At 42.6% G+C, this 27,123-nt stretch overlaps 5 protein-coding genes across 9 annotated transcripts in view; 3 read left to right on the forward strand and 2 right to left on the reverse strand.

Annotated features, from left to right (window-relative positions):
• The window catches only part of dsb (debris buster), a 33,185-nt gene extending 29,879 nt beyond the window's left edge, over positions 1–3,306 (forward strand). For all 3 annotated transcript variants that reach the window (XM_066293234.1, XM_066293233.1, XM_066293235.1), the window contains 5 exons: positions 269–406; positions 1,533–1,651; positions 1,717–1,842; positions 1,895–2,124; positions 2,178–3,306. In XM_066293234.1, the coding sequence (XP_066149331.1) occupies positions 269–406; positions 1,533–1,651; positions 1,717–1,842; positions 1,895–2,124; positions 2,178–2,265 (701 nt within the window). In that variant the 3' untranslated portion in view covers positions 2,266–3,306. The remainder of the gene's footprint in view (positions 1–268; positions 407–1,532; positions 1,652–1,716; positions 1,843–1,894; positions 2,125–2,177) is intronic.
• LOC136345179 (uncharacterized) lies at positions 3,300–4,526 on the reverse strand. The gene is made up of 2 exons (XM_066293242.1): positions 3,931–4,526; positions 3,300–3,865 (listed from the first exon to the last, which is right to left on the reverse strand). Exons 1-2 carry the CDS (start codon positions 4,001–4,003, stop codon positions 3,324–3,326), a joined length of 615 nt encoding a protein of 204 aa, XP_066149339.1. The 5' UTR covers positions 4,004–4,526; the 3' UTR covers positions 3,300–3,323.
• A 61-nt stretch (positions 4,527–4,587) lies between these two features.
• On the forward strand, positions 4,588–11,052 carry galene. Of its 2 annotated transcripts, XM_066293231.1 has the most exons (10): positions 4,588–4,779; positions 4,836–5,082; positions 9,205–9,424; positions 9,475–9,603; positions 9,657–9,925; positions 9,976–10,020; positions 10,224–10,373; positions 10,444–10,623; positions 10,673–10,799; positions 10,852–11,052. In XM_066293231.1, exons 1-10 carry the CDS (start codon positions 4,588–4,590, stop codon positions 11,024–11,026), a joined length of 1,734 nt encoding a protein of 577 aa, XP_066149328.1. In that variant the 3' UTR covers positions 11,027–11,052. The 2 variants fall into 2 exon arrangements, with proteins under 2 accessions (XP_066149328.1, XP_066149329.1); XM_066293232.1 differs by lacking the exon at positions 9,976–10,020.
• On the reverse strand, positions 5,084–8,604 carry LOC136345177 (uncharacterized). The gene is made up of 6 exons (XM_066293237.1): positions 8,493–8,604; positions 6,283–6,388; positions 6,058–6,213; positions 5,814–6,003; positions 5,526–5,760; positions 5,084–5,449 (listed from the first exon to the last, which is right to left on the reverse strand). The coding sequence occupies exons 1-6, from the start codon at positions 8,506–8,508 to the stop codon at positions 5,352–5,354; spliced, it is 801 nt and encodes a 266-aa protein (XP_066149334.1). The 5' UTR covers positions 8,509–8,604; the 3' UTR covers positions 5,084–5,351.
• Positions 11,053–14,845: 3,793 nt separating the features above from the next.
• On the forward strand, positions 14,846–26,964 carry sand (sandman). 2 transcript variants are annotated; one of them, XM_066292779.1, is made up of 10 exons: positions 14,846–15,056; positions 18,277–18,496; positions 18,549–18,752; positions 18,804–18,918; positions 23,854–24,023; positions 24,078–24,164; positions 25,435–25,568; positions 25,852–26,095; positions 26,150–26,344; positions 26,875–26,964. In XM_066292779.1, the coding sequence occupies exons 2-9, from the start codon at positions 18,368–18,370 to the stop codon at positions 26,213–26,215; spliced, it is 1,149 nt and encodes a 382-aa protein (XP_066148876.1). In that variant the 5' UTR covers positions 14,846–15,056; positions 18,277–18,367; the 3' UTR covers positions 26,216–26,344; positions 26,875–26,964. The 2 variants fall into 2 exon arrangements, with proteins under 2 accessions (XP_066148876.1, XP_066148877.1); XM_066292780.1 differs by lacking the exon at positions 14,846–15,056 and adding an exon at positions 17,459–17,542.
• The last annotated feature ends 159 nt before the right edge of the window (positions 26,965–27,123 follow it).

Raw genomic sequence — 27,123 nt, forward strand, 5'->3', positions numbered from 1 at the left:
GCTAAAAGTATTATTTACATTCTATAAACCGGTCGAGAATAGTTAATTCAAGGTAAGTGGCATGATTTTCGGGTTTTCTCAAAATTCCGCACTAAATCTCCGACCTCGACAGAGCTACAAAGAATTTGACATTTGGAATGCCCAATTCGTAAATTTAATGTCGGCGGTATAACGTTCCAGTGACCTATCCTAAACAATATGACTTTGCCACGAGGTGTCATTGACCGAAAATACATGATTGGTCCAAAAACTAAGAATTATTTTACAGATATTGCCTACGATTTGTATACGCCCACAGACAACATGTTCGAATCCGTGAAAAACAACCCGGACAACAAATGCTACTGTCCAGGGAATGAATATTGCCCGCCCAAGGGATTGCAGAACATTAGCCCTTGCCAGTACGGTACGTAAACCTATTCACCAATTTCAGCAACGATTCAACGCGACGACCCATTCGTCTGGCCGATGATTTGAAAATACCCTCAGTCTTTTACGTTTTTCCTAAGATCTCGGAATCCAAAAACAATTCGACAACACCGTTTACCGCATATTAAATCACCAAAATTCTGACTGTCCTTTCATTTAGTCGCTTTCGTGACTCATCGCTGCGAAAATAGCAATTGTGAGCACGTCTAAACAAGACAATCTGCATTAAAAATCTATTAGCAGTACCGCTCTTGCGGGGGTGCGGCAGACCGGGAAGGACGGCCCTGTCCGTTGGGGACGTATGTGCAAAAGTTGATGATTCCTCTGTCCAAAGACGTTGCTCGTATTGGTTCGGTAAATGTCTTCGAATACTGAAAGAGATTACGACACGTAATATGGTAATGTTCAGAAATACGAGAAATAACAAGGTTTATAAAACCTGACGACACTGATGATACAAATGATTCACCACATTGTGCAGAATTTTAATCGCTTCGACCTGTCGTTGACAGCGTTACAGAGAGGAGCACTTAGTAATGTAGTCGTAATCAATTCTGGCTTTAGAGAGGGCCGAGGTTACGTAACGGCCCAAGGTAGCCGACCAGGAAGGTGGCGATTAAAAATTTTGCCCCCGGCGCTAGAATTGCTAAGGCCAACCCTGAACGTAGCGCCAAGAGCGGAGATTTTAGGATATCAGATTCTGTTTACAAGTTAATGAAGTTAAGTGAATGGCATACTTAAATCTGATGATTTTTCAGTTTTTTATTCAGCGTTCAATTAAAAAAAGTAAAGTTCACCCAAGCGAATGCATATTGGGTAATGTTGCACTGACCGTAATATTTTTAAAATGTAGATCATAACTTCATGGCAGTGGCAGTGGCTATCTCTTTTCGTTCTCCTCCATGAGATGTTACGTGCACGAAAGACATCGCAAAAAGGATCAACGATTTAGAAATCTTACTCTACATACCCACCAGTAGAGATTAGTAATGATCGATGTTCATTTGTTTCGATGTAAATGTGATAATATAATTCCCCATGCAATATTATAATTATTATTTAAAAATTATATTTTTTTACACATTGAATTTCTTTTAAAACAGATGCCCCAGTGTACATTTCATTTCCCCATTTTCTCGATGGGGACCCAAGCCTGTTAGACGGTGTGGAGGGGCTCGAGCCACGTAAGGAATTCCATGGGTCTTACTTTAAAATTCAGCCGGTAAAGTTATTCTCCTTCTCGTGGAGGGTATGTTCTAATACGCGTACCTTCATGTTATGCTACAGAAACTAGGGGTACCGCTTGAGGGCAAAATCCGAGTACAACTCAACCTCAGGGTGCAACAGGCCCCCAACATATTACCGGTCAAAGATTTCCGGACGATGGTCTTTCCTATAATGTGGTTGGAAGAGGTAAAATTTTAAATAAATTTATTGCATTTTTCCTCACTTATGTAATATACAGGGTGTTGACGAACTGAATCCAACAATCCGTCGTTGGATATACTTGGCGACGACCTTCGCAGAAATCGGTGGTCCTCTAATGACGTACGGGTGCATCTTTTTTGGTACCTGCCTCGTTGCTGGCGTCCTAGTGAACGCCTATAAATCTGCAGTGTTTACAAAAAAGAACATTGAGATTGGAATGCAAAATTTACGCAGAAAAAGCAGTCTTTTGGGTTCAGTACCAAACAGGTATAAAGAAGATAAAGAGTCAGAGGAATTTCTTCCAATTTTTTGCTTTTCAGATTTATATCGAGGAATGACAGTACTACTTATACCTTGTTGGATGTGTCTGATGAGGCAGATGCGGATGAGGAAGAATCGAGTCAGTAAAATTCCGGGGATATATTAAAATAATTTCCTGCAGTAGATTGATTTGAAATTTTGATATATATTTAAAGTTGTTAGGACCAAAAAGGGTGTATCAATTTAGTATATTGCCAAACGGATTTATTCATGTTTTTGGGTGTATGATAGGAATATGTGCCACTAAAAAAGCTAAGAAAAATGTATTAACCGCGTATGTAATGCAATAATACATTTAATAGCAAAAGTCATAAGCTTCTCAAGGCCGTTAACTAGTGTGCTATATTTTATTCGCCATCCAGTCAAGAAATACCACAACTTTCTATTCGATCTTGGATTTTCTTTAATTTTCTACATTTTTCATACAAAAAACGAAGAAAATTATGAAACTCCAAGGACTACATTAAATTTTAGTAATGTAGATACATGAAATATTCCTTTAATCGGTTTTATAGTGGGTCACATAAATAATATTTAACGCTAATCCTTTAGCGCAAAAATCTGTGATACATTATTAACATATATTGGTAAAAATCATTGTCTAATTAAAGCATACGAAAAGTACCCCAAATAGAAATGGACAATATCTCTTTAATGATGAAAGCAATATATTTTCAAGTAAAGTTTTATTGAGAAAAGTGGGTTGCTTTTATCACCGAAGAAATTTCTATTCGCCCAATCCATGTGCTTGGGACCTTTTATAGAGGTGCATTATAATTGCTTATTTCACATAGCATCTACATAATTTAAATATAATAGAATAATTATAGTTCAGATTAGAAAAATTATTGGATACAATGGGAAAATGACCAATAAACCTCAAAAGCTTTAGCGCCACAATGTGTTGCTAATTTAGCACACGCTACATGCCCGGGGTCCTCACAGAAGAACTGTTATTACCTAGTCTTGTACATTTGTTTTAATCTAGAATTGAGTACGGAAAGACTTATTCAAAACAATTATTATTATTATTATTATTATTATTATTATTATTGCTCACTTAGCGTTAGAATTTATATATTATTGTTGATCGGTGTACAGTAATAAATTTTTTGTATATTTACATTACTTAACAGTCTTTTTCTTTACCTATTAAACTCAAATTTACATCCCGGCTCACCCAACAGCACCCTACAAATCGTGGATCTAAAGTTAAGTTTGCGACCAATATCAGAGGCAATGTTCCTCATGGCCTCACTCACAGTTACTACCTGCTTCGAGGCGAATTCAACGGCATTCTGGGCAGTTTTCCTAGCTGCCACAACCCCAGTGTTGAAAATCTTGCCCGGATTTATGATGTTAAAGATACGGAAAGGGGGCTTGAAACTCGAAGAATCTTCGTCACTCGAAGTGGGAGTATCTCCCAGATCTATTGAAATCCTAGTTTTTGACGTAACAGGGGGCTGTTGAGTGGTGCTTGGTATTTCGTCAAAAAAGGGCTCGTCATCATCAGGAGCGGTGCTGTTAGATTCTTGTCTTTTAGTGCGGAGAACTGATTTAGGGATTCTGCGAGGGTCTTGCTCGAAATTTATGACGGTGCTAATTTGAACTGAAGATTGCTGGTCGGTGTGCAGGGAATCCTCAGAAGAGATCTTATTTTGCTGCTTAGAAATCTCCTCAACAGCATCTAAAATCATTGACCATATTTCAGAGTAACTGAAGCAGGTGTGTAATATTGCGATTTACCGTTACCTATAGCTTTTAGTTGCACAGATACAAACCGAGCACAAACCAGCACACACAAGACAATGTCCAACCCGTTCATCTCCTTGTACCAGATGCGTTTGAATTAAACATGAAAAATTCCCTGTGCTCGAACAAAGATGATACTGCAAATGTGATCAGATAATGAACAAATGAGTTAAAAGTTCGTGTAAATCGACGTAAATCCCAACTGGTTTTGTAAACCTTAAATCCTGGTAGACACCCATGAAGGACTCATATTGAGGTGTGTTATACAAGCGGTGTTGCATGAAATGTTTTAATTAGTTCGTTTTAATTCGTTTCCTGGTATTATGCAATTCATTTATGTTATTAAAAACGCATGATATTTTGAAAATCAAAGGAGATGAGGGTGTTCCCGAGCCTCTATTATCATCCACTTTATTTCACGCTCAATCTGCCCACTTTAATTGACCCGCAAATCCCGCATCAGCCGCCATAAATCAGGCCTCATTAATAGTTTCTTTCAAGTGTATGGCCGCATTGAACAAATTCTATTTTCGTTATTGTAAATACACTCTGTAGAGAAGCTAATAATAGGATTTTCGAAAAGTCGCAGGACTGAGGAAATTCAGTTGTTTTGTATCTAGAAAACATGAGGTCTGTTCAGTAATAAGACGTCGCAGAATGTCTCGGTACCGTTCAGATCCTGAGTCTCTAGATATAGAGAAACCCAATGCCTGTGCCAACTTCCTACATTACAGCTGGAAAACCATCACCTGCATATTCTCGCATGTGACCCTAATTTCCATGGTCGTTTCCTATTGCTATTTGGGAGCCGTTACGTTCGAGGCTTTAGAGGTGAACCATGAAATTGAGGTAAGGGCCACGATACTTAAAATCTCTGCTGCCGGGGCTGAGTATTGCTGCTTAAGGTGAAAAATTCAATACGTCATATTCGAGACAACACCACTTTTTACTTGTGGAACTTCACCCAAGAAATGGAAGCTTTGAAAGAGGATAATTTCCTGCCCATTGCCGAAATATACCTGAAGGACTTCGAGAACTCGTTGCTGATATCCATGGCGAAAGACGGGTGGGACGGGGAGGAGGATCCCAACAAGATACAATGGACTATGGCCGGGGCTTTATTTTATTCCATTGTAGTCATTACTACCATAGGTAAGTTGCCTTTAAGGTTTATTTAAATCACGTTTTGGTAACTCTAAGACATAAAGGCTAAGAGATAAAGATAGTTTTACTCTACTGGTAAGATTAAACTTGTAGTTAGGAAGGAAATGGGAAGTTCGGACTAGGGTACATATTAAGCTTAATGGCAGTCTTTTGGTGAGAGCTTTGAAGGCTTAGGGCTAGTTTTCGTAATCTTACAGTTAGTGTTCCTTCCGACCTTCTACTAATAAACAAATTCTATAGCTGATATTGTCAGGAGTTTAGGGCTTGACATTAGCGGTCCTCCCTAATCCAAAACCGTCCAAGGGACCTCCGGGACCGACCAAAATCCCGTTATCGGGTGAATACTCATTTTGACCTGAAAATTTACAGTTAAATTATTCGTTTTCGTGACTGCGTCTAGAGGCGCAAAGTACATCAAAATTGATTCTTACCTCTAATCCCTCCGGCGGGTCCGAATCTCGTAGGCCTCCCTGCGCCATACAACCCCACCTGTTTGTTGGGCCTAGCCCCAAAGTTGTTAATTCCCCCGGGAAGAGGGTCGATGGGACCACCAGGACCGACCAGGACCCCATTTTCCAAGGAATGCACAGGCCTAGCGGGCACGGGCCCTCCGAAATCCTTCTTGGAGGAATAACAACAGTATTGCTTACCAACGTCGCAATGACCCTAAAATAACAGAGCATAAATTACCCGTCATCACTGACTCGCAGCGAATTTACATAGGAAATACCAGGAGAATTGCAATTGAACTTCTCCGCGCACTTGCACTTGTCGAAGTTCTTGATGGGGCCCTCTTGAACCCAGCTGGGCACTGGGCCCGTCAAGGGGGCTGACGCTTCGGGCCGGTAGGGACCGAGGCCTCCGTAGGAGGGTTTAAAAGGGGCGGCTCCTCCATATAACCCCCCGGGGCTGAAAAAAACTTAGAAGTAAGGGTTCCTGCGAGCAAGCACGTGAAGAAGTCACCGTTCTTGAGGCAGGAACCCCAGTCCTGCCCCTGGAGGTGGCAGGGGTGGTCTCTGATTGGCTAAAGCCAAATTTTGGGCGGAGTTGAAAAGGTTATTCCCCCCTTGGGGTTGGTACTCGTCTACCTCTTCGAAGACGTTGTACCGCGAGTTCGTGCTAGGGGGAGGAAATCGTTTTTTCTTTTTACTACTTTTTACTGAAAACGTGTGTCGAAAATTTGCTCACGGATTTGTGAAGCTCCTCTCACTCCCGCCGCGGCCGCTTTGGTTCCACACCCATTTCTTGTCGTCCCTGTCTGCGACGCATGCGCCTAAGGTTACTGCTAACAGCACTGCAACAAGTCGCAAATATCAATTATTCCTTAGATACTCGTTCGATCTAATATTCCTCCCACATCTTTACCCTGACACACAACACAAAATCGAAATTAAAAATGGCCTCGGACGTTCGCAAGGCAAATGACCATTGAAAAATCGCTAATGGCGATTTATTTTAATATGTGCGTGTACCATTCGTCTCGCGCATTTCTTCGATTTCAAGCTTTCTAATTTGCCTAAAAGCCATTTGGAATTAGGGCCTCTTATAATGAAGCGTAATTTAAGTCTTTAAGGCGTTAAGAAATTAGCAGAATTAAGTAATTGCGACATTACCGTTTGATGTTACGTAAAACGGCCGACCATTGCGAATTTACAGCGAGCGTAGAAAATGTATCAGGAATCGGGGACCTTTCTTTCCTGTTTATTGTTGCATAATGCAGTGGAAAATTGGGCGAGGAAAGAGAAAAGTCGCGGCAGAGGTCAAGGCACCGAGAGGACGTCTCGATGTGAGGAAACGTATTTGAACGAAATCTGTTCAAAAAGGAATATTAACATCAATGAAATGCACCTTCCCCTGTCCTTCGTACGGCTGGAGACGTGTTGGGGATGTAGAGAAGAACCGATCCAGTAGGTCCGTTTTAGAATTATACGGGACGTCTCCCCTGATGGCACGTTAAAAATTCAAAGCGCGAATCTACGAATGGCTTAGGAAAAAGCGGACATGCGCCCGTTACCGCTTTCTCTGGAACGCAGGGTGACGAAAAACCATAATCTTCTGAGTTTTTTCCTAATAACTTCGTTCCGGCATTAAACATATACGTGATGATTGGGGAGCGTGCACTAGGCGTAGACACGTCCTCCATGGGGCGACAACGAGTCGAATTTCACCATTCGCGTTCCTATCGATGCGACCTTTGTTAATTACTTGGTGTAATTGGGAATTGATTTAAGAGAACGCATCATTTCAGAGTTTCAGTACCACCAAACTCACTTGCTGGAATCTCAGAAGTGTTAAATTACTTTTTACAAAGCTTAAATACCAGACCTAGAGTATGACCCTCAGTGGCGCGCCCCTAACAAACCGAAGACAGTCGGTGTTCCGACCATCCATGGAATTAACGCATAACTCTTGGATAACCAGCCGACGGGTCCTTCGTCGGTCGATGCCGGTGGGGCGGCGTACAAATCAGACCCGGTTGGAAACCCGGCGAAGAATATTGCCGGGAATTCCCGTTGCGTTCCCGCCACTGCATGGTTCCCGAACCGCCCTTCGTGACCGGGAAAACCCAACGACAATAAAATCGTGCACAGGCGCAGTCCGAGAGTGCCCTGAATTCCATTGAACTGAACAACCTTAAACGTTTCGAACGGCAAACGTGATGCGTTGCTGGTTTTATTTCATAAAAATAATGTTCTGCGAACTCCGCATTTCTGTGCAAAAAAGGTCTGTTGCACACTTTTGCACGAACGTTAACCGTTTCCACGAGAAAAAATCAAATGCGACGATGGAAAAAAATTGAGAAATCTCGCGATTCGTTCGTTTGAGCCCTTTGCCTCTGCAACTACTTTGAGCCTCCCAATTACCGTGTAAGACATCAACCGCCGAACCGGGCCCACCGGGAAAATCCCGCGTTTCGAACAGAGAGCGAAGACGGGTCCGTGTCTTCGTGCGACCCTTTTTTCTGAAAGTCACCTACACGTTCACCCCCGACAAGTCGTTACGAAACACCTTGTACATTCCACGTCTGACAGCGATGCTGACGACTAAGTAGCATCTTATAGAGCCTTGGTAAGCTCGAGATGCGTTTTTTAAACGTTCGACGACCGCACGGGAATTTTTGGAAATTCAAAAGAAAACTCGGCATCGCGCCTCACCCTTAACGGCGGCCATACGTGGCGTGACGTAAGACGCCACGTATGGCCGCCGTTAAGGGTGAGGCGAGCGAGCGGCGCGGTCGACGTCACATTCTGGGACGAGCACTTGCGCTCCCTGGAACGTTGCACTGAGAAACGTGAGCTGCAAGGTAATTGGAAAAGCTCACAGTTCTGCAACGGTTACGAAACTATGTTTTTTTTTTCTGTTGTCTAGGCGCCAAGGGAGAATACTGAACCACTTACCACATCTGAAAGCCATATTTCTCAATCGCACAAACACCGAGTACCCTCAAACTACCATTAACTGGTAATAATCAAATAGCAAGGTTCGACCGCTGATTATACAAGAATTTTATAACCAGTTGCAATACTTCTTATATCGCGACCGTACTATAGTTAACAAAAAATTCTAGTGGGGTGGACATTAAACGGCAGTGCCCCACTACTTGTTGCGACAGCAATCAACGAAAGAGGCACTGAATGAAACAGAAAATGCCGGTATTGCATGTTTGCTAATTACCGAGTACCCGGTGAATCATGTCTTTTACCAAAAAAAAAAGATGCAATTTTTGTTTAATTACCGACATTTGTTGATGTCTATTTATTAAGATGTTGCTCGCATTGACCTTAAATTCAGCAATTTGCATACCGAAATCTCTTAGCTCGCTTTGATATTCAACAGGTATACACATTATGGTTGTGACACTGACCCGATTTTTTGACTAAAAGTTTTTAATTTGTTCCACCATTGTCTCAGCGGCTAATTGCCGGCCGGGTTTTAGGGCTGCGTGATTAATGGGTCACCTCGTATAATGTTTTCCGATATTACGAAATTTCGGACAATAGGGAAATAACGCGGTGAATAGATATTTTGCGTTTAATTAAAAATGGAGACTGAGGTCGGGTGGCAACGGAAGCCGTCGCTGCGAAGCCTTCAGATCGTCAAAATTTCCAGGCTACGGTCACATAACTCCCAAAACCAATTGGGGCAAGGTGGTGACGATCTTCTACGCCATTCTGGGAATCCCCTTAATGCTCCTCTGTCTGTCCAACATCGGAGACATAATGGCGACTTCGTTTCGGTTCCTTTACTGGAGGGTCTGTTGCTTCGTCTGCCAAAAGAAGCCGAAAAAGCGGCAACGAGGCAAGTCTTTTAGAAACGCCACTAAAAACGAGTAAGGACGTGCAATTCCCCCGCATTATGTCGCCACGCCAAACTTCTTAGCTCTAGGATCACCAGATCCAGGTCAGCAACGTCTTTCCGTCGATCCGTACGCACCTCGGCGAAGTCGGCAGATAGCGGTTACGGCTTATCCGACGTGGGGCCCAGCTACCACTCAGATACGGAGCTGCGGTAAATTGACGCACCCGTCTGTTCGCTAACGTTCAAATACGCGTGTCTCTCAGCTACCCGGACGAATCCAACAGAGCAGCCCACCTTTTGACCAGAGGGGCAAGTTTGCCGAGTAGGCCCAACAGGTATTCTGAGACCAATTCCAAGGGGCATCGCAATCAGAATAGGCACAAGGAAGAGGCCACTGGGAAGCAGAAAATCGAGTCGAACCACAAAGGCAATAAGGAATTGGCTCTGGATCCGATGCTGCTAGCTGACACTCCCATTCTGTGCAACAAATACGTGGTTGGAAAGCAGGACGCTCTGAGCAACCATGTTCCAGGTGAGACTAAAGATAGGTGGGGCTTTTTCTATTAGCGTGGTTGTCTTTAGGTATCACCTTAAGAAAAATTTACTCTGAGGATTATGCGTATTCAGGTAACAGTGTTTCCCCTTGTCAGTCCTTGAGGAGGTTTTGTAACGACTAAAAGGTCTCAATTGCAATAACTTTTCTTGATGAGTTCGTTTCGTAATCTCTTGTTATGTTGAATTTCGTCCACTAAGGGGCTTTGAGTTGTTTTTTTGATCCCTATCAATAAATTTGGGTTTTTTTTAAGTTTAAGCATGAGTGTCCATTTTAGCTAGAAGAGCCCGATCCATGCCTAAATCCCCGAATTTACTGGAACTCCCCCGCGCCTATTCCCCAGACTCGTCATCAGACAAGGAAGACTCCTACGAGCCAATTAAAACGAGACAGAAGATTAAACCCAGGAAATCCAGGTCACCCATACGTGAGTTCTCGGCATCTTTTTTGTTAATTCCGTACTTCCAACTAGACACCATAACATACTCGATTTCTAGCACACTCGAGCCCCAAAATGATGACCCCCTTGGGGTACGGGCAACGCACCAAGTACCTGGACGATCCGGATTCTGACGAAGCAGACGAATACGGCACCTACTATGAGTCAAGCGGTAAGGACAAGCCCAAACCGGTGCCCATATGGTTGTGCGTGCTCCTTGTGCTCAGCTACATTTTAGGTAAGTTTCCGACAGGCGAAACTAATGACCTTTGGCCAAATTTCAATAGCCGGCGCCTATTTGTTTAAATCCTGGGAAGGCTGGGACTACTTGGATGCCGCATATTTCTGCTTCATCACTTTGACTACCATCGGTTTTGGAGACTTGGTTCCCGCCAAAGGAGTTACTCAGGACAAGTAATGGGGACGCCATGACCTTCCGAAATGAGTATTTCAATTTACGTTTCAGGGATTACGCAACGATAAGCATAGCTCTGTGCTCTTTATATCTTCTCTTTGGCATCTCTCTTCTGGCCATGAGCTTCAATTTGGTGCAAGAAGAGGTGATCTCCAATGTCAAGAGCATCGCCAGAACTCTAGGGATTATAAAATCGGAGTCCGACGACTCCGAGGAGGAAGACTAGTGTTAATAAAAGATTTCTTAATTGGGTCTAGTGTCTCATTTATTGAGTCTTGAAAGGGCTAAAAAGGGAGCTCTAATACTCCGAGAAATCACGCCAATTTGTATTCCATTTGCGTTCGCGCACATAAAGCGAAACCGAACGATGGAAAAGCTGAAAGGCCTGAACTACATTTAAATGGGACATTTAGGTCACAAAGTGATTTTTAAATGTCCTGCGGATGTCGAGAGGATATCACTCAGGTTTGTATGGGGAATGCTTATTGGGTCTTGGACATTTGTCTTTTTCAATAGTGCAAAATTTAAAAGCAATAATATTCGAACATAAAAAGCGAATTTGCCATTTCCCTTTCCATTGCTGCACTGGAAATTACTAGTTTTTTTCCGGATTTTTGCTCTCGTTTTGGTTTACGAGACCGTCCGTGTTAGTACACCTAGGGCGTCCTTTTTTTCTCCAAGTGAGTCAGCTGACAACGCCAAGTTTCGGCTTCAAGTTGACTCAGTGGCTCAGCAGTCGTCGTTTTGGAAAATGTTGAAAATTTCGACTTATTAGCGATTGAAGAGAGAGAAATTTTTCTCATTTTTCCCTCGATTTCCGAGACGGAGCATTTGCCTTACCGCATCTTCAACCCCCAGATTTCTACATCCCTTCCATCCAGTAACGTGACTGGCAAGGCTGCTTGATCGTCGGGGGCGCGGCGTCGGTGCTTCCCGGGGCCTTTCCGCCTCTGCTTCACGGGTGGTACTAGGGGAATCAATCCCCTCTAATGGTAATTGGAAGAGTCCTGGCCTGCTTCCCGTCGCATTCCCGTACGCCATTTCAAACACGGGAATGACCAATACATACGTTTAATTGTCAAACAAAGTTAAACGGCCAGGTTGAACTGCCAAGGAGTACCCCCTAAGTTTTTCTAAAGGAGTTCTTAATAACTACTCCTGAAGTTTATCTTAAGAAGCCATTTTGACCATTTACAAGAGTGTGGGAGTTGGATTTAAGGCTCCTGAACCTTAAAACTACTTCTACAAACGTCTTTAATGTCACATTCCTTACACTATCCTATAAACGGTCCTTGCGTACTTCCCGGGGTGAGGCTCCTTTCCCGACCCTTCCTCGAGGTCGCGGCGGTGGGAGCGAGAGATCTAATGGTGACACCCCCAATGACGTACTGATGGCTGGAGTTACGCGGTAAGACACTTTTCACGATCGGTGTTAACTCGCAGACACTCACTTAAACTCACTTTACTCTCTCGGTTTCACACGGCCGGCGATGACGTACTCTCGTTGTCCCGTTCCTGATTCGCGGGGCGGCAAACTTGTAAAAGAAACCAAGACAAGAGAGCTTTTTCGAGAACCAAAAACAGGCAAGCTTTTCCAGAATCAGCAAAAGAACAACAACCCTCTTACCAAGTCTTGCCTCTTCTTAAATCCTGCCTCTTCCAGGGACACCCACAGGCGTATCCCGACTCTACGCTTTTTTCCACTCTTTTCGCCGTATTAAGGCGTAGCGCATTAATGGATAGATTGGGCCTTGTGCGTATGACTTTGGTTCCGACAAAGGCTGTTGCTGGGAATTCCAAAATTTGGCTCGTCCCTCGTCTGGGGATAACGGCTGGAAAAACCCAGGGTTTGTCGGAAATCATGCTGCAGATTGTGAAGCTCATGGGCGCCCCACGAGGGTATTCTGCCCGACCGTTTTCTGTTTCTTATTTTGTTAAAATAATATCTAACTGCATTTACAAAGTCTTAACCTAGCCTTGCGAGAAATCAGGGAAAACCCTGGGCGTTACCCCTTTTGCTGTTCTGGATGGCAGACGGGGTTCTTTTTAAGGGGGGAACGGTTCCTTCACAACACCTGCTATCCGAACTAGCCTCGACAGATCCTTACTCGACTAAGAAGAAGCCAGCTAACAACACGGTTAACAATTACTAGTTTCAGTTCCGTTCCCTTCGTTTCGTTCATTAGTGAAGCCAGTTTCATCATCGGGCCATCATCCGTGCTCACTAATCTCTCAGATTAACTATCCTTGACCATGGTCTGGTTACGAAACCACCCAGATTGAACCGCAGGAAATAATCTTTAGGAGGTTGGGCAACATTGTTCGCGCGAATAACGTACGCAGATGTACTGTGGGTTGTCTACCTTTTGGCGTGGTTGCGCGGGGTAGACTCGCATTGCCAATGCCGAAGCTGCTAGGGAAGTTCCTTAAAAGCCTTTAAGGGTGGGTTAACCGATAATTTTTAATCGATTTTCGCCGACCAATTATCAATTAGTTGAAATTGATAATGCAGTTTTCGATCTCGGAACGAAACCCCGATAAGGCCACTGATTTAACTGGGGATATATGTATGTAAGGGAGTCGCGAATATCACGGAAAGATTCTGGAGAGCTTTGATGTGAAAGCGGTTTATGAAATTTTAAACAACTTGAGATTTTCCAGCAATTTACGAGCTCAGAAGAAGAGCGGAAGCTCGAGGATTCCGTAAGTTTTTTTTTTTTTTATAGAATTATATGAGTGCGCTACATTAGCGACATATGGCCCCCAAACGTATCCCCACTGGCAACTCTCCTTTGAAAAAATCTCTCGGGATACAGTAAATATCTCATATACTGCCGCCTGCAATTGAGTCATCCTTCACGAGCGGTGCAACAGTCGGACTCACCGCTGCTCCACTTGAAACGTACTCATGTACACGTTAATATTAAGTTGTATTAATAAACCACTTTCAAGATGTTTCATCACAAAAATAAAATCCTGCCATTGATCTTAATGTTTATTGGTCGTGTCAAAAATATTTATAGATACGTTTTCGTTATGATTTATATTAGGGCCCGTGCCCACGCAAAAAGATATACTATACGTTATTGCTAATTCTCTGGTTAAATAAATATTGAAGTGTGCAGCGTGTCACTTGGAGAAGAAGCTATGGACGCTCTGGCTTCGATCTGTTACGCGCAGTACACGCCCGATCGCTGGAAATATCTCAAGAAAAATATACTTAAAAAATAATAATAATAATCTTGCCCGTAACAAATATAGAGCTTCATCAACCTCGCATAACTCTATATCCGAGTCGTTTAAGATGCTTACTTTAACAAACAAATCCGATAGCGTTTCGTTACGCACGTTATTAACGCTGCTTCGAATTTCTCCAAGCTCAGCCGGCACCTCCCTTCGCCTTTTCCACGGGGAAGAGTAAGTAATATTTTACTTCCAAATCATCCTAGTAACGCAAACCGAACCTGTAATTGAATATTTTAACATGGATGTAAAGGCGATTATGAGGGACTGGGAGTAAATCGAGACAAATAATGCGGATTTAGCCATTCCGTGGTTATCACACACACACACACGTCTAAGAGATTCGTTTGCGATTTCCGGTGCATTTTACCATACACCCACTCCGGTCTAAATTGAATTTAATTAGTATGTGGTTTTTCGAGAGTGCTCGCAGAGCCCTAATCAATCATCCCATTATCTTTTTTCACATTTCAACCTATTAAGGCACATTCTTTTCACATGATGGCGGCTATATTAGTACATTAATTACCATCACTTAGCAGCTTTATCTTGACAAATGGGTGAAGACCGCCGACGCCCGCCGTTCGATTATTCAAAGTGGCTCCATCTAAATTCTTATATAAAGAAAAATCCCGAAATTAACTCCCATGGCCTTTTACATAAGTGTGCGCCGGTTACGACATAATTACGGCACTAAAGGTTAAAGGGAGCCGTGTTAGCGCCGGTTTGCATTTTACCGACACCACCACTAAAATTCCCACCTACAGGAAAAATGTATTTTTAACTTTTAGTATTCACTTTAGTTCTATTTTCACTTTAGTGCCGAAACCCGCGGTTCCCGTTAATAGGTTAGACATACGCGTACGTATGTCTGCATAACCGCAACTCCTCGATAAAAAGAAGTCACCTCTACGTAGGACCGACAAAACTCCATTGTTGCAAATTTCCTACTGGAAATGTCTGGATAGTGGAACGTGCGTTGGTAGTGTGCATTATCTCTGCAGTGGACTTAGGTACGTGAAAATTCAAACATTGCGTGACCTCAGGGAGAAACTGAAAATCAACCGAGATATTTAAACGTTGAACCGCCATCAACATACAGATTAGTTTTATGTAACATGTAATAGTGAGCCCCGTTAGGATTGGGGGCAAACGATGCACACGTAATAACTTTGATTTTTTGCTACTCTCAGATTTGCTGAAACGAAAAGGGTCAAACCGTATTAAAGTACTCATCGATAAAATCCTATATGCAATCCCGAAGTTGCCTAACTGAGTTAGCTTCCAATTAGGAATTTCATTTGCATCCATGGTGCGTTGCTTCCGATCGGCCCTTGGCGGAAATCATGTTAATGAAAACCGACTGCATGGCTAATTTACCGAAATCCGGTTATCGAGTCTAAGACTGGATAGTTTCCACTAAAGCTTTTACTACGAAAATGGAAATTTTTGGTGATGTAGCCGACAAATTCTCGGAATTCAATGCCCTCCTCTAACACCGATTTAAATTAGGTCGTTGAGCGGTGTTTCGTAGCAGGATCGTTTTGCTTTTTATTCTCAGTGCTGGTAAGTATGAAATCAAGGAAATGTGTAAATGTCATATCAGGGGTGCGAGTTCAAGCTTCACCGCACTAAAAATCCATAAATTCGCTGAGCGATTGTCTTTTCTTGATGGAATGGCGAAGTGATTGCAACCGTTGCCTCTCCCGAAGGCTATTTTTCTTAACCGGCAGGTTAGTCCGTCAAATTGAGTTCAATGTTGTGCCATAACGAAGATTTTTGTGGTTGTCCCTCCTTGCCTCGCTCTGTATTTTTAGACATTTGTCTTACTACTTGTATTTCTGCATTGCCAGTTTCATTGTTTCCGTAACACACGCATTTGTGCCCAACTAAAAATACGTGGAGGGTCCTTGACTTTTTCCCAACATTTTCTGAATTTAATCCGGGCCGGAGGCGAATTTCGAAATAATGTACGACCGGTTTTCTACTGCAACACGACAGGTTATCAACGGAGTTCATCCATTGCAAAGAACAAACTAAAAATGTGAAAATTGGATTTGCTCGTTACCGGGACTGTCCGCAGGAATAACGCGGATACGTTTCATAAGAGGTTTATTTCTTCTGTCAGGACGAGGACGCGTTTCTTGTTTGCTCCTCCGATGATACATTCGGAGTCATCTTTCATTATTTCCGCGAAAACGTATTGCTCCGATAATCAGTTTAGTATTTCGTCAACTTTTTATCAGCACAATGGAGTGAATAACATAAAGATTTCGCTTTTCCTCCCCGCAGGGGGCGCGAACCGAGCTGAAACGGATTCAAAATCAGTTTTCGATTTGAATTGAAACACGAAACTTTTAATGAGCCTTAATTTACATGGATTTAGATTTAACTAATTAGTCCGCTAATTCGTCTAAATATCCCTTTTGCTTTTGAAATGCTCGCCCTTAAAATCTGCAATGCCCTTTTAACTTAATGCGAGCTCTATACCATCGTTTTATGACCAGTTTCGTATTTTCGTTTGAAAATACACTTTTAAAGTTATTGGATCAGATTAACGGGAGTAGTTTTGAAAAGTTGTTACTGTGAATTTTGAGAAGTGCAAACTAAAGTCGAAAATGCTAAGACAAGTCGACCTTAGAACGGAGGGGAATGACGAAAACCGAAGAAGTTCTCACCTCCGGGCGGCGATTTCGCGAGGGCGGCAACCCCTTCATTTTTTCCGAACAGAGAACATCGGTCAAGTGATAGCATTTTAAGAGTCCTCGAATTTCCCAGACCGAATTGTTTTTTTCCGACTCGAATTCAAGAGGGGTAAGGTCGGGAGATCTGGCTGGCGACTCGGTGGTACTACCGTTGCCGGTCTGCCTATGAGAAAAGTTATTGGCAAGACAACTGTCGAAATGGTGAAACGTAATGCAGCGCCGCACCGTCCCGCTGCAAACGTAATAACTCTCCCCCTAAGTTTGAGTGTCCAGGTTTGCTCGCTCATTTGTTAATATCGTGGAATGACCCGTTTTTGAGATCTAAATCGGAATTAGAAATGACGAAGTTTTCGCACGGCTATTTAGAGAATTCGAAAAACCTAGAATTTCTCTGTCACCCGACCTGTGTCGTCTATTTGCAAAAACAAAGGGGCTGCGACGCGGTCGACGGGGAGTGAGAACTCTTTCCGTCCTTCGTCCCCCGCCCCATTTTTAAGTCGACGAGTCTCAGCATTTTCGACGTCACTTGAGTTTTTTGAAATTTCGAGGGGTGGCACTATTTAAAATTCGCCCGGTATAAAAATGCTGAAGGCGAGCCGCGTTAGTGCACCTGGAGATATAACTGAAGGTTTACAAGGACGAAAAAACCGACGTTGAAATCTGTTGTTTAATGTAGTTGCATTAGGATGCGATAATGGGTTGACTTATGTTATTCTTAGATATTTTAGAGTCGCTGAGGCAGATAATGGGATAAGAGAAGTCATTTACAAACAGGGAAGTCACTAATTTATCCGGTAAGTTACTCGTAAATACTGGAAAATTTCAACGGTTTTTAGCTCTGCGGTTTCCTTCGCGCTAGAGATAGAAACTTTTCTGACGGAAAAGCAACCGCCGAGTAGCTCAGAGCTGTGTGACCCGCCAACTCCCGAATCCGGTCTCAATTTTTTCCATCGAACACCCTTTGTATTGTTGAACATTTTCAACATCCCCCAACCACTACCAAAGCGAACGTCTTCTCGATTATGCTTCGTGGGCACTTCTACCGATTTTCCATTGGCGTCTACCATCGAGATCGCCGCGTTGCAATGTCGAACCAAATTGGACACATAAGGAAAAACCAAAATGCGTCGATATATACATATTTTTACCGTTGTAAAACATCAAAACACACCTGCAATTTTAACTGGAATTTGTTCGATATAAATTAAGAGAATTTATTAAAACTGCCGAATGTTTTTGTACAATTAAATAAACTAAATAAAGGCCGCATATTTCATATGTTTGTGTACATGTAGCGGGGAACTCGGCAAATGTACCCTCAATTTTAATAGTGTCATGGACATTTCACTGTTGTTTAAAATCCGTTGTACTCCCAAAAAGATTTAAAGGAGATCGCACACCTGGTCCTTCCGTTACGAGTCATCCGCCACAGATCTTACTCCTTGATTCGGTGCTTTTACCAGCAACTCACGATAAGCACAACGTCGGGCTTCGCCTAAAGCCAAATAAACAAATGACCATTTTCCAGGACCCCCGCAGAGAAAATGGCTTCATTATCCAGCTGACCCCATGTATTGGCTTAACCGAAATCCCGATTAATATGCCTGGACAACAGTAAAATGGAGCGGAGACGATCGATCAGAAGACCGATTAGACGCTACCGACGCCCCTGGCTCAAGAAATGCAAAGAGTATGTCCGGAATTTCATCGCCTTCATGTTCAGCAATGTTGGCATCATTGGACTTGTGGTAATTGCAAACATCCGACTACTTAACCGAATTCCGAAATAATTTTCTTCAGATTGGATACACCATTGCCGGATCCTTTATATTTCAATTCCTGGAGAAAGGTGAACAGATAGAGGTGCACAACAATGCTGTGAAGAACAGGGAGTTGTTTTCCAAGAAGCTGTGGAACTTGACCATGGACCTGAACTACGACTTGAGGCTCAGAGAAAAGGATTACAGGGCTGCCATCGACGTGGAGCTCGTCCTCTTCCAAAAGGTACTTTCCGCCGGGAACGTTTGGGAGGTGTCTAACGTGGGCATTTTCCAGATGTTCGTGAATTTCACAAGGAAAGGCTTCGACGGCAGCGACGACATCCAAGGGGAAAAGTCCTGGAGCTTCGCCGGGGCGTTCCTCTTCTCACTCACAGTGATTACCACTATCGGTAAGTGGTTTTCCTAGAACCACTCGAGCGTTTTCATCTGCTGATTAATTAATTAATTTAATTGAAAGGCGAAATTAAGTCTTCTTCGGCTTAGTGAAACGGCCCGAAAAAAATGGTCGGAAATAATGCCGGAGATTTATTTCGAATTTCTTTCACTCGAACTAATTAAAAGTTAGACCAGAGCTGGAGGAAATTTGAAAAATCGGACTTAAAAATTGTACAACACGACAAACGCAAGGAGGACTTCTCGTGCGATGACAAAGTGACAGACGGTTTAAAGTTTGCCCAAACGGCTTGAGAAACCGCATAATTTATTCGTATCGCGTGGAGAACGGCAGACCACAAACTCAGGACTCGTAAAAATCTCTTAAAACTGGGAATTGCAGTTAAACGATGGTGTCCTGACTTAATGGCGAATGAAAATTCATCGTGTCGCTTCTTGACATGGCGGACGAGGTTTTTTTGTAACCGATAAATCCCAATTATCGACCTGAAACGGTCGGTTATTCCGACACTTCTGGCGATTCATTTTCAATTATTATACCGATGCAGAACTAATAATCATAAAGTTTAACGTGCATATTTTGCGAACTGAAACAATCGACCGAACGTTTGAAATGACCACCCACGCTATGTGGTTTATGTTTAGTCACTGATATCGACTTTTTACTCCCTGATTCCCTTGAAAATGGAAGCACAAATTGTCGTCGGCTTAATTTGAAATAACGTTACGAAGATAAATTCCAGTTGTCGGTTCGAATAATGATCAAACTCGCTCAAATTCTCTTTCATGTGATAGTCGTTGACGAATTGTTGGCTGTGCCGGATGTAACGCATTCTGTATGTGTCAGCGAGCAGCAAAATAACGTCGAAATGAAACAAAAAAAACCGCTCTTTAATTTATTTATGCACATATATGTACATATCAGATCCCATTGGAAACAACAATGCAACGCGGGGAAACTGGTCTTGATCCAGGAGTAATGTAAAGGCACCCCTAAAAGCCTTGCAACAGTGTTAAGTGATAAAAAGTGATAAACCTCCGAAACCTAAAAGCATTTTAAAGACAAAAGGCCAGATTTTCCAACCCCCCGGCGAGGCTCGTAGCTTACGTAACGGTGTTAGGTAAAGTGCACTTTAATTACTTCAATTATGGCACCGTTTTTCTATGGAAAGCCAACCTCAAACATTGAACCTTATTATGAGACATTAGAGCGAACATTTGTTACTTTAAAGTTAGGATAAGTATAAAACTTTTGCGTTTAACGGATAAGAACCGCATTTTAAATTATTTTCTTGACAATGGCGAATGTCGTCCTTCCACACTGACGGGGCGCGATTTACGTGTGATCGGCTGCGTTTCTTGACGCGTGGCGGACGTAACTTCGTTCAACGAATTTTCAATGTTCCTCGTACAATTTGAGGTTCAGCTCGCTTGAGGAAATCCGTCTAGAAACGAACCTCAAAATGCCCGTGGTGATCGGATGCGCTGTCAAAATAACGTGTATTCCTACGAATTAAGTCCTCAATATAATAATCGTCTCGATCTGTTTACAAACTTAACTGCTTAATGTCTCGGGCACATTAATATTCGGAATAATCTAAGAGCTGCAGGCAGTAAATTATACGTTAGAGTACATCTGGGTAGTGTGAATGTTCTCCTGCTGATTTATCTAGAAGCCACAGGGTTTGTTAAGATGTGACGTTGATGCATGATCCTCTCCAGATTTTACTTGGTGCCGATACCGAGGAGTCAGATTGCTCATAAATTAATTATTTTTGACGTTACTTGCCGATTGTCTGTTTTTCCGATGGGTAAATAAGAGCCTGCGGGGGGCAAGGAATGTACAATTAAAAGTTTCCAAATCCATTTTCCGCATCCACCGCTACACACTGACAAACCTCGTAATCCCATAGCGGTTTAGCTGCACAAGTGCGTTTACACTTTTAATTGTTCAACTTCGCCATTATGGCGACAATCTGGGTCAGGCAAAAAGTGCGAGCAGTAAATTATGCGCCTGCTGATACATATTCTGATTCTGGAATAATGAGAAGCAAGATAGAAATATGTTTCCTGAATTAATTACTCCGTCCGAAGTCTGGATCGCAGATTATACAATTGAATATCGTGTAATGGGCATTGCCTTGGTAGTGCCTTCGTGTTGGCGATCCGCAAACTTTCTGTTCTGTATTTGTGGCAGGTATGGCGAATTAAAATTCATGGGAAATCGGTCCTGGGGCAAATTTTCGAGACCTATCGATTGCAAAAGGACTCTCGCCGTTAAAATTGGTGGTTGATTCAGTTCTACCAGGCGTTATTTCTCACTCCATGGCGTTTGCTTGTTAAAATGCATTGTTGGAGGATCATTTTCCATCGCGCAGGCCCTTTCGCCGAGGCAAATTGATAAATGGCCCCCGGCGTAAATAAATTTCAATTATAAACACCTTGTAGTCTAAAAGTCAACTGCGGTTAAAAGCTTCTTGTCGGGTTAAATGGGCTTTCACCAAGATTATAACCTGCTTAATATCGTTTATGCGAGGGTTTTGGTTACGTTTAAGGGATAATCCGCTGAGGCCAGGTGTAATTTGTAAATCGACGAGATTTTTCTGTAGACCTGCGGTAAGGTGTCCGAGCAAAGTCGCTCGAAGTCACTTCACTTTGAAGAGAACGAAAGTTGACGTTGCGCGCCACTGAGCACTCGCAATTTTTCCTTGATGTGCAGTGGTGGCCATCGGAACGGAGCCAGCCGATGCTTTTGGTAGAATTCAACGCTACAAATTTTTTCGAAACATTCTGATGATGGTCGTGACTTCTGCATGATCCTTCTGCATGCTCGGTGGGAACTGTTTTAAACGCGCACCGAAACGAACGCCATAAGTGAACGCGATAAAAATTTAAACTCGTTTGGTCCTGTTTGGAGTTCAATTTGTCTGGTCATTGAAACAGAGACGCGAAAAATGAAACACACGGTACTGGTGTTCCGTCAAGTTTGCACGTGTCGTTCCCTTTGAGTTTTCGCCGTGATTTCCTTTTCAACATCCAGTGAAGTACTGAAGAATGACTCGGATATAAACGGGCCGTGGCGTTCATTGCACGGCAGAGGCAAAAGTGGCAATCTTAACATTGCGAAAAGAGGGAAAATCGCTAAGGGAAATCGCAAGTCTTATCGGGTGCTAAAAAAAATGGTTGAAAATGCTGTGAGAAAACCACCAAATCGGGAAAATCGCGGAGCGAGGAGGGAAACAAGTCCTCATGCAGATAGGCAAATTGCTCGAGTCTCCGAAAAAGAGCCCTTCGAGAGGTCTCCCAGCGTTAAAACTGAACTAGATTTGGGAACAAGCACAAGAACCATTCGAAGGAGGCTTCAGACAAATGATTTACACGGGAGAATAGCCGGAAAAGTCCCTTTGTCATCCTCCAAGAACGTTAAGCAACGTTTAAAATTCGCCCAAGACCATTTGAATTGGAATGGTGGAGAGAGGATAAAATATGGCGCTATATTTCACGGAGCGATGAAACAGAAAGAAATCTAATGGGATCTGATGGGAGACACTACGGCAGAAGACCAGGAATTATTACCGAAACACACCACTAAAACGGTTAAATATGGAGGTGGTAACATAAAACTTTGGGGAGCCTTTCCACGGTGTGGTGTAGGACCACTTTACTGGATTAAAGAAACCATGGATCAACATGAACAGATCCACATTCTTCGAGATGTTATGTTGCCCGTTGTAGAGGAGGACATGCCGCCAATATGGAAGTACCGACAAGACAACGACCCGAAACAGACGTCCGCAAGAGCGGAAATATTTTTAAATGATAGTAATGCGGATTTGTTACCTTGGCCCCCCCAATCGCCGGACCTTGATCCTATTGAGAACTCACGGACTGTCCTCGAGAATGCCGTCGGCAAACCTAAAACGTAGAACAAGGACGAACTCTCGGAGGTGATCAAGGAGGAATGGGGCGCAATACCACCAGACGTGTGTCAAATCCTCCTATGTCCAGAAGACGGGTCGGAGTTATTAAACATAATGGCCATACAATAAAGAGTTTAAGCGTTATTTAATAATTTTGAAACTGCAAAGTATTATTAATCACGACTCTATCTTCGGTTGGCTCTATTTTCACGACCAAGTGTTCGTGTCGATTTGCTCCATTTATTTGTTAAATATTATGTTTATGCATTTTGTTTTTTTTTTAATTAAGTTTGTTGTTAAAGTTTTCTTTCCTTATTATATATTTGCAATGCGCGATTATCGTACTAATTCGGTGTGATGTCAAAGCTTCACTGCGCAAGGAATACGTTTCTTTGAACTGGCTCTATTCCAATGGCGTAAAACTGGAAGGAAATAATTGGTCTTCGACACTACGAGGGATAAAAATCTCCTTCGGGAAGGGATGGCACCTCGTTTGGAAGCCCCTGTGGTACCATACATACGTTCGTTAGAAGACTTATTTATTGAGCTTGCCGATCTCGCGAATGCTGCGCTAGAAAACGGACGATCTACACCAATGAATTTGGACGTGAACGACGCTCTAACTGTCACGTAGCGACGGCAGTACGCTCACTTTGCTGAGCCCTCGATCGAGACGTCCGTCGACGCCTCAAAAGCTCACCGAATTTCCGTTTTATCGGAAAGCTACCGCTAATAAATCACTCAAGCTGTCTGAGCGTAATAAATGTAAAAAATGTATTTTATTGCCCATAGAGTTTCATTGTTTACTGATATTTGTATGCACCGAAACCCATTTTCATTACATTCGCCGACAAAACCTTTCGGTTTAATATGCAAGACCACATTTCGCAATAACTTTTGCAATATCTGTTCAAGCGGCCACCGGCCACCGTTTTGGTTTTTTGCCGATGGATAAGGTACCATAATTCAAAGCAAAAACCGAGATTACTCCTTCTAACGACGATTTTCTAGGGTACGGGAATATTTGGCCTCGAACCCGTAATGGAAAGATAGTCAGCATAGTATACGCAATAATCGGAATGCCATTGTTCCTGCTTTATCTATCGAATATCGGCGATGTAATGGCGAGATCGTTTAAGTGGATCTATGCTAATTTGTGTTTGTGCAGATGGTGTCCGGGGGTAAAGTAACGACTTTGCGGCCGCTTTGCGAACTTGTCAATGTGTTTTTCTTAGGTAGCCAAACGAAGGGCGGAGCGGAGGATGAAGAGGCAGATGAGGGAGAGCTTGGGTAGCGAGTGTGGAGACAGCAACAGCAGCGACGTAAGTTATTATACAGGGTGGCCCATTGAAAACGAAACAGAGGCATTTGCGGGTACTTAGAAATGTATATTTGAAAAATGCTCGGACACGTAAACTTTATATTCGAGGGGGACACATTATAAACGTATACTCGCTCCTTTCACTTCAACACCCTAGCCGGGGTGAGTTAAACCTTTAAAATCTTAAATGGAACATATGGTCAAGTAGCACCTTGTTTGAAAGGTCTTTCGATTTTCGTTATAATGATACCCAAATTAACTAACTTTTATTAAGTAGTTTTCGAGAAATTTGGAAAAATGTGATTAAATTGCCAACAAGTGGAATGCTCTGTTAAAATCGTAAATTAGGAAAATAATCAGTAGTGACTATTAATTGTAAACTGACCAGATTAAGTTTAGTTGTACTATTTCACCAATTGTTATTGCTTTCGAATAATAAAAAAAAATGGATTGGGCGAAGAGGTCCTATAGAGTGGCCGGCTAGGTCTCCAGACTTGACTTCGTTAGACTTCTTCTTATGGGGCCATTTGAAAAGCAAGATCTACGCAACAGAACCGGAGTGTCTGGAAGAATTGCGACGACGAATTGTTAATGAATGCCGTCTGATAACTCCACAGATGCTTCAAAATGTTAGGACTCGTTTTGAACAGAACTTGTATTACTGTATGGAAGCTAATGGTGAACAGTTTGAGTATCTTATCAATTAAAAGAACTTTTGTTAACGTTTTACTATTAATTTTCCTAATTTACGATTTTAACAGAGCATTCCATTTGTTGGCAATTTAATCACATTTTTCCAAATTTCTCGAAAACTACTTAATAAAAGTTAGTTAATTTGGGTATCGTTATAACGAGAATCGAAAGACCTTTCAAACAAGGTGCTACTCGACCATACGTTCCATTTAAGATTTTAAGGGTTTAACTCACCCCGGCTAGGGTGTTGAAGTGAAAGGAGCGAGTATACGTCTATAATGTGCCCCCCTCGAATATAAAGTTTACGTGTCCGAGCATTTTCCAAATATACATTTCTAAGTACCCGCAAATGCCTCTGTTTCGTTTTCAATGGGCCACCCTGTATAAGTCGGGAAGTCCTTTTCTGGAGCTCGACCGCGGGAATCTCTGTACCCGTCAAAGTTAGGAGGTGGGTCCCAGCTTCTCGGCCTTCGACAATCATCACCGAGTTGGTTTTCTCTCCCCGGCCCCAATATCGAGCTCCAGAAGCAGTCGTCCTGTACACGATCTCTAATCAAAATGTGATCGATTTGTGTTAGGACATGGAAATGGCTGACGTGAGTCTTTCGGATGGCTCGACTCAAAGCGAAGGACACACTGTTTACTCTGAAGAGTCCTATGACGTGCAAAACGTCACGGTTCCCATTACAGTATGCCTCATGATTATGGTGGGGTAAGTGCACCGACGAATTATTGAATTCAAATAATTCAGAGCGCCTGTAATTACGATAAAACATGCACTACCGTCGGATAATAAAGCCGGTACAAAACAATTATTTTCATTGTTTCGTCCGTTTAATACGTAATACTCAATTACCCTAATTTGGGGATTTAAGCGAATCTGTTAAATTTTATGTCCTAATTATTACTTTCGGGCCGGATTTGATCGGTCATCAGGAAAATGACCAAAAAAGTCCCCGATTTTCACACTACACGCGAACCAAATCTCCTTCTAGATACATATGCGGGGGAGCAATTCTCTTCTTCCAATGGGAATCCGACTCCGGATGGACCTTCCTCGACGCCTCCTACTTCTGCTTCATATCGCTGAGCACAATAGGCTTCGGAGATTTCGTCCCCGGCGACAAGATCTACGGCCAAGGCAAGATCGAAGAGATTTTGGAGCTGAAATTCGTCTTCTGCTCCATGTACCTCATGCTGGGCATGGCCCTGATCGCCATGTGTTTCAATCTGATGCAGGTCAGGGTGCGTGCTGCGTCATTAGGAGCCCCTAACATCCTTTGTCACTTTCAGGAGGAAGTAATTAATAAAATTCGGACCACGGTGAGGACCATAAAGTACATTTTCCGCTGCAGATGACAGCGGCTAAAAAAGAGTTTAGAAACCGTAACCAGCGCCTGGATATGGAAATAGGGGAAACCGGAGATAATGGATAATACTAAAGACTGAAAAATCGTTTCGCACTCCCCCTGCACACACCATAAGTTGGTAAGCACTTTCATTATATGAACTCAGCTTAAGGCAATTTCTAGGGTAAAAAAATCAATTTAACTTATTCCATTTAACATGCTGAATCCGCGGAAAAATGCTGCCAAGTGGCAGGAAATAACTTAGAGAAGTCCATTAGATTTTTAGCGTTCCGGCTCGAGAATGAAATAGTTTCTAATAAGGTTTTACTACATTCAATTAGAAATTTAAATTAAAGTTTAGACCTGGACCTTTTTTCCTGTAGAATTTTTGTTAACCGAACGAGTTCATTCGTGCCCTTTTAGCAACATGATCCCTATCGGTAACAAATTAATTTAATTCTCGATGATAACCAGGCAATCCGATTTATAAAACCGCAACAATTTATTGAACAAACGAATAATTAAGACCATTGGCCACGTTGCATCAGGCATTTGTCGTTGTGACCAATCACATTGCCGAATTATGAAATATGGCAGTTGTGGCGTGACTCTATTGGTAGATTTAGTTAAATAACTTTGGATTTGATTTAAAGGAATTTCTCTTTTCAGGTTTTTCACGCGTCTGACCCTTCGCCAGTTCCGGTACACGTACAATCTTCCTAATGATAATCATTTAATAAAACGTTACGTACATATTTACTCTAGTTGCAGTTTTATTATTAAACCTTGCCGTTAAAAGCTTCAAACACATGAATTCATTTAGATGGAAGAATTGGAGAAGCCGCCTCCAGGCTGCTGCCTCTCCTCGTAAATAAACAATGAAAAAATAACGTCCGGCGCGAAAATATTTTTTCTGTT

This window comes from Euwallacea fornicatus, chromosome 18 (genome assembly GCF_040115645.1).
Source record: "Euwallacea fornicatus isolate EFF26 chromosome 18, ASM4011564v1, whole genome shotgun sequence".
Lineage (NCBI taxonomy): Eukaryota > Metazoa > Arthropoda > Insecta > Coleoptera > Curculionidae > Euwallacea > Euwallacea fornicatus.

Bases quoted from the DNA above. Each gene is read 5' to 3' on its own strand.
- sand (XM_066292779.1), top strand. From the start codon at position 18,368: ATGGAGCGGAGACGATCGATCAGAAGACCGATTAGACGCTACCGACGC. The intron at 18,753-18,803 runs GTACTTTCCGCC...GGCATTTTCCAG, and splicing joins AGCTCGTCCTCTTCCAAAAG to ATGTTCGTGAATTTCACAAG. The intron at 26,096-26,149 runs GTCAGGGTGCGT...TGTCACTTTCAG, and splicing joins TGTGTTTCAATCTGATGCAG to GAGGAAGTAATTAATAAAAT.
- LOC136345179 (XM_066293242.1), bottom strand. From the start codon at position 4,003: ATGAACGGGTTGGACATTGTCTTGTGTGTGCTGGTTTGTGCTCGGTTT. The intron at 3,866-3,930 runs GTAACGGTAAAT...CAATGATTTTAG, and splicing joins TGTGCAACTAAAAGCTATAG to ATGCTGTTGAGGAGATTTCT.
- LOC136345177 (XM_066293237.1), bottom strand. The intron at 5,761-5,813 runs GTAAATTCGCTG...CTGTTATTTTAG, and splicing joins ATTCTCCTGGTATTTCCTAT to GGTCATTGCGACGTTGGTAA. The intron at 5,450-5,525 runs GTAAGAATCAAT...GTAAATTTTCAG, and splicing joins ACCCGCCGGAGGGATTAGAG to GTCAAAATGAGTATTCACCC.
- galene (XM_066293231.1), top strand. From the start codon at position 4,588: ATGTCTCGGTACCGTTCAGATCCTGAGTCTCTAGATATAGAGAAACCC. The intron at 9,425-9,474 runs GTAAGGACGTGC...CAAACTTCTTAG, and splicing joins AGAAACGCCACTAAAAACGA to CTCTAGGATCACCAGATCCA. The intron at 10,374-10,443 runs GTGAGTTCTCGG...CTCGATTTCTAG, and splicing joins GAAATCCAGGTCACCCATAC to CACACTCGAGCCCCAAAATG.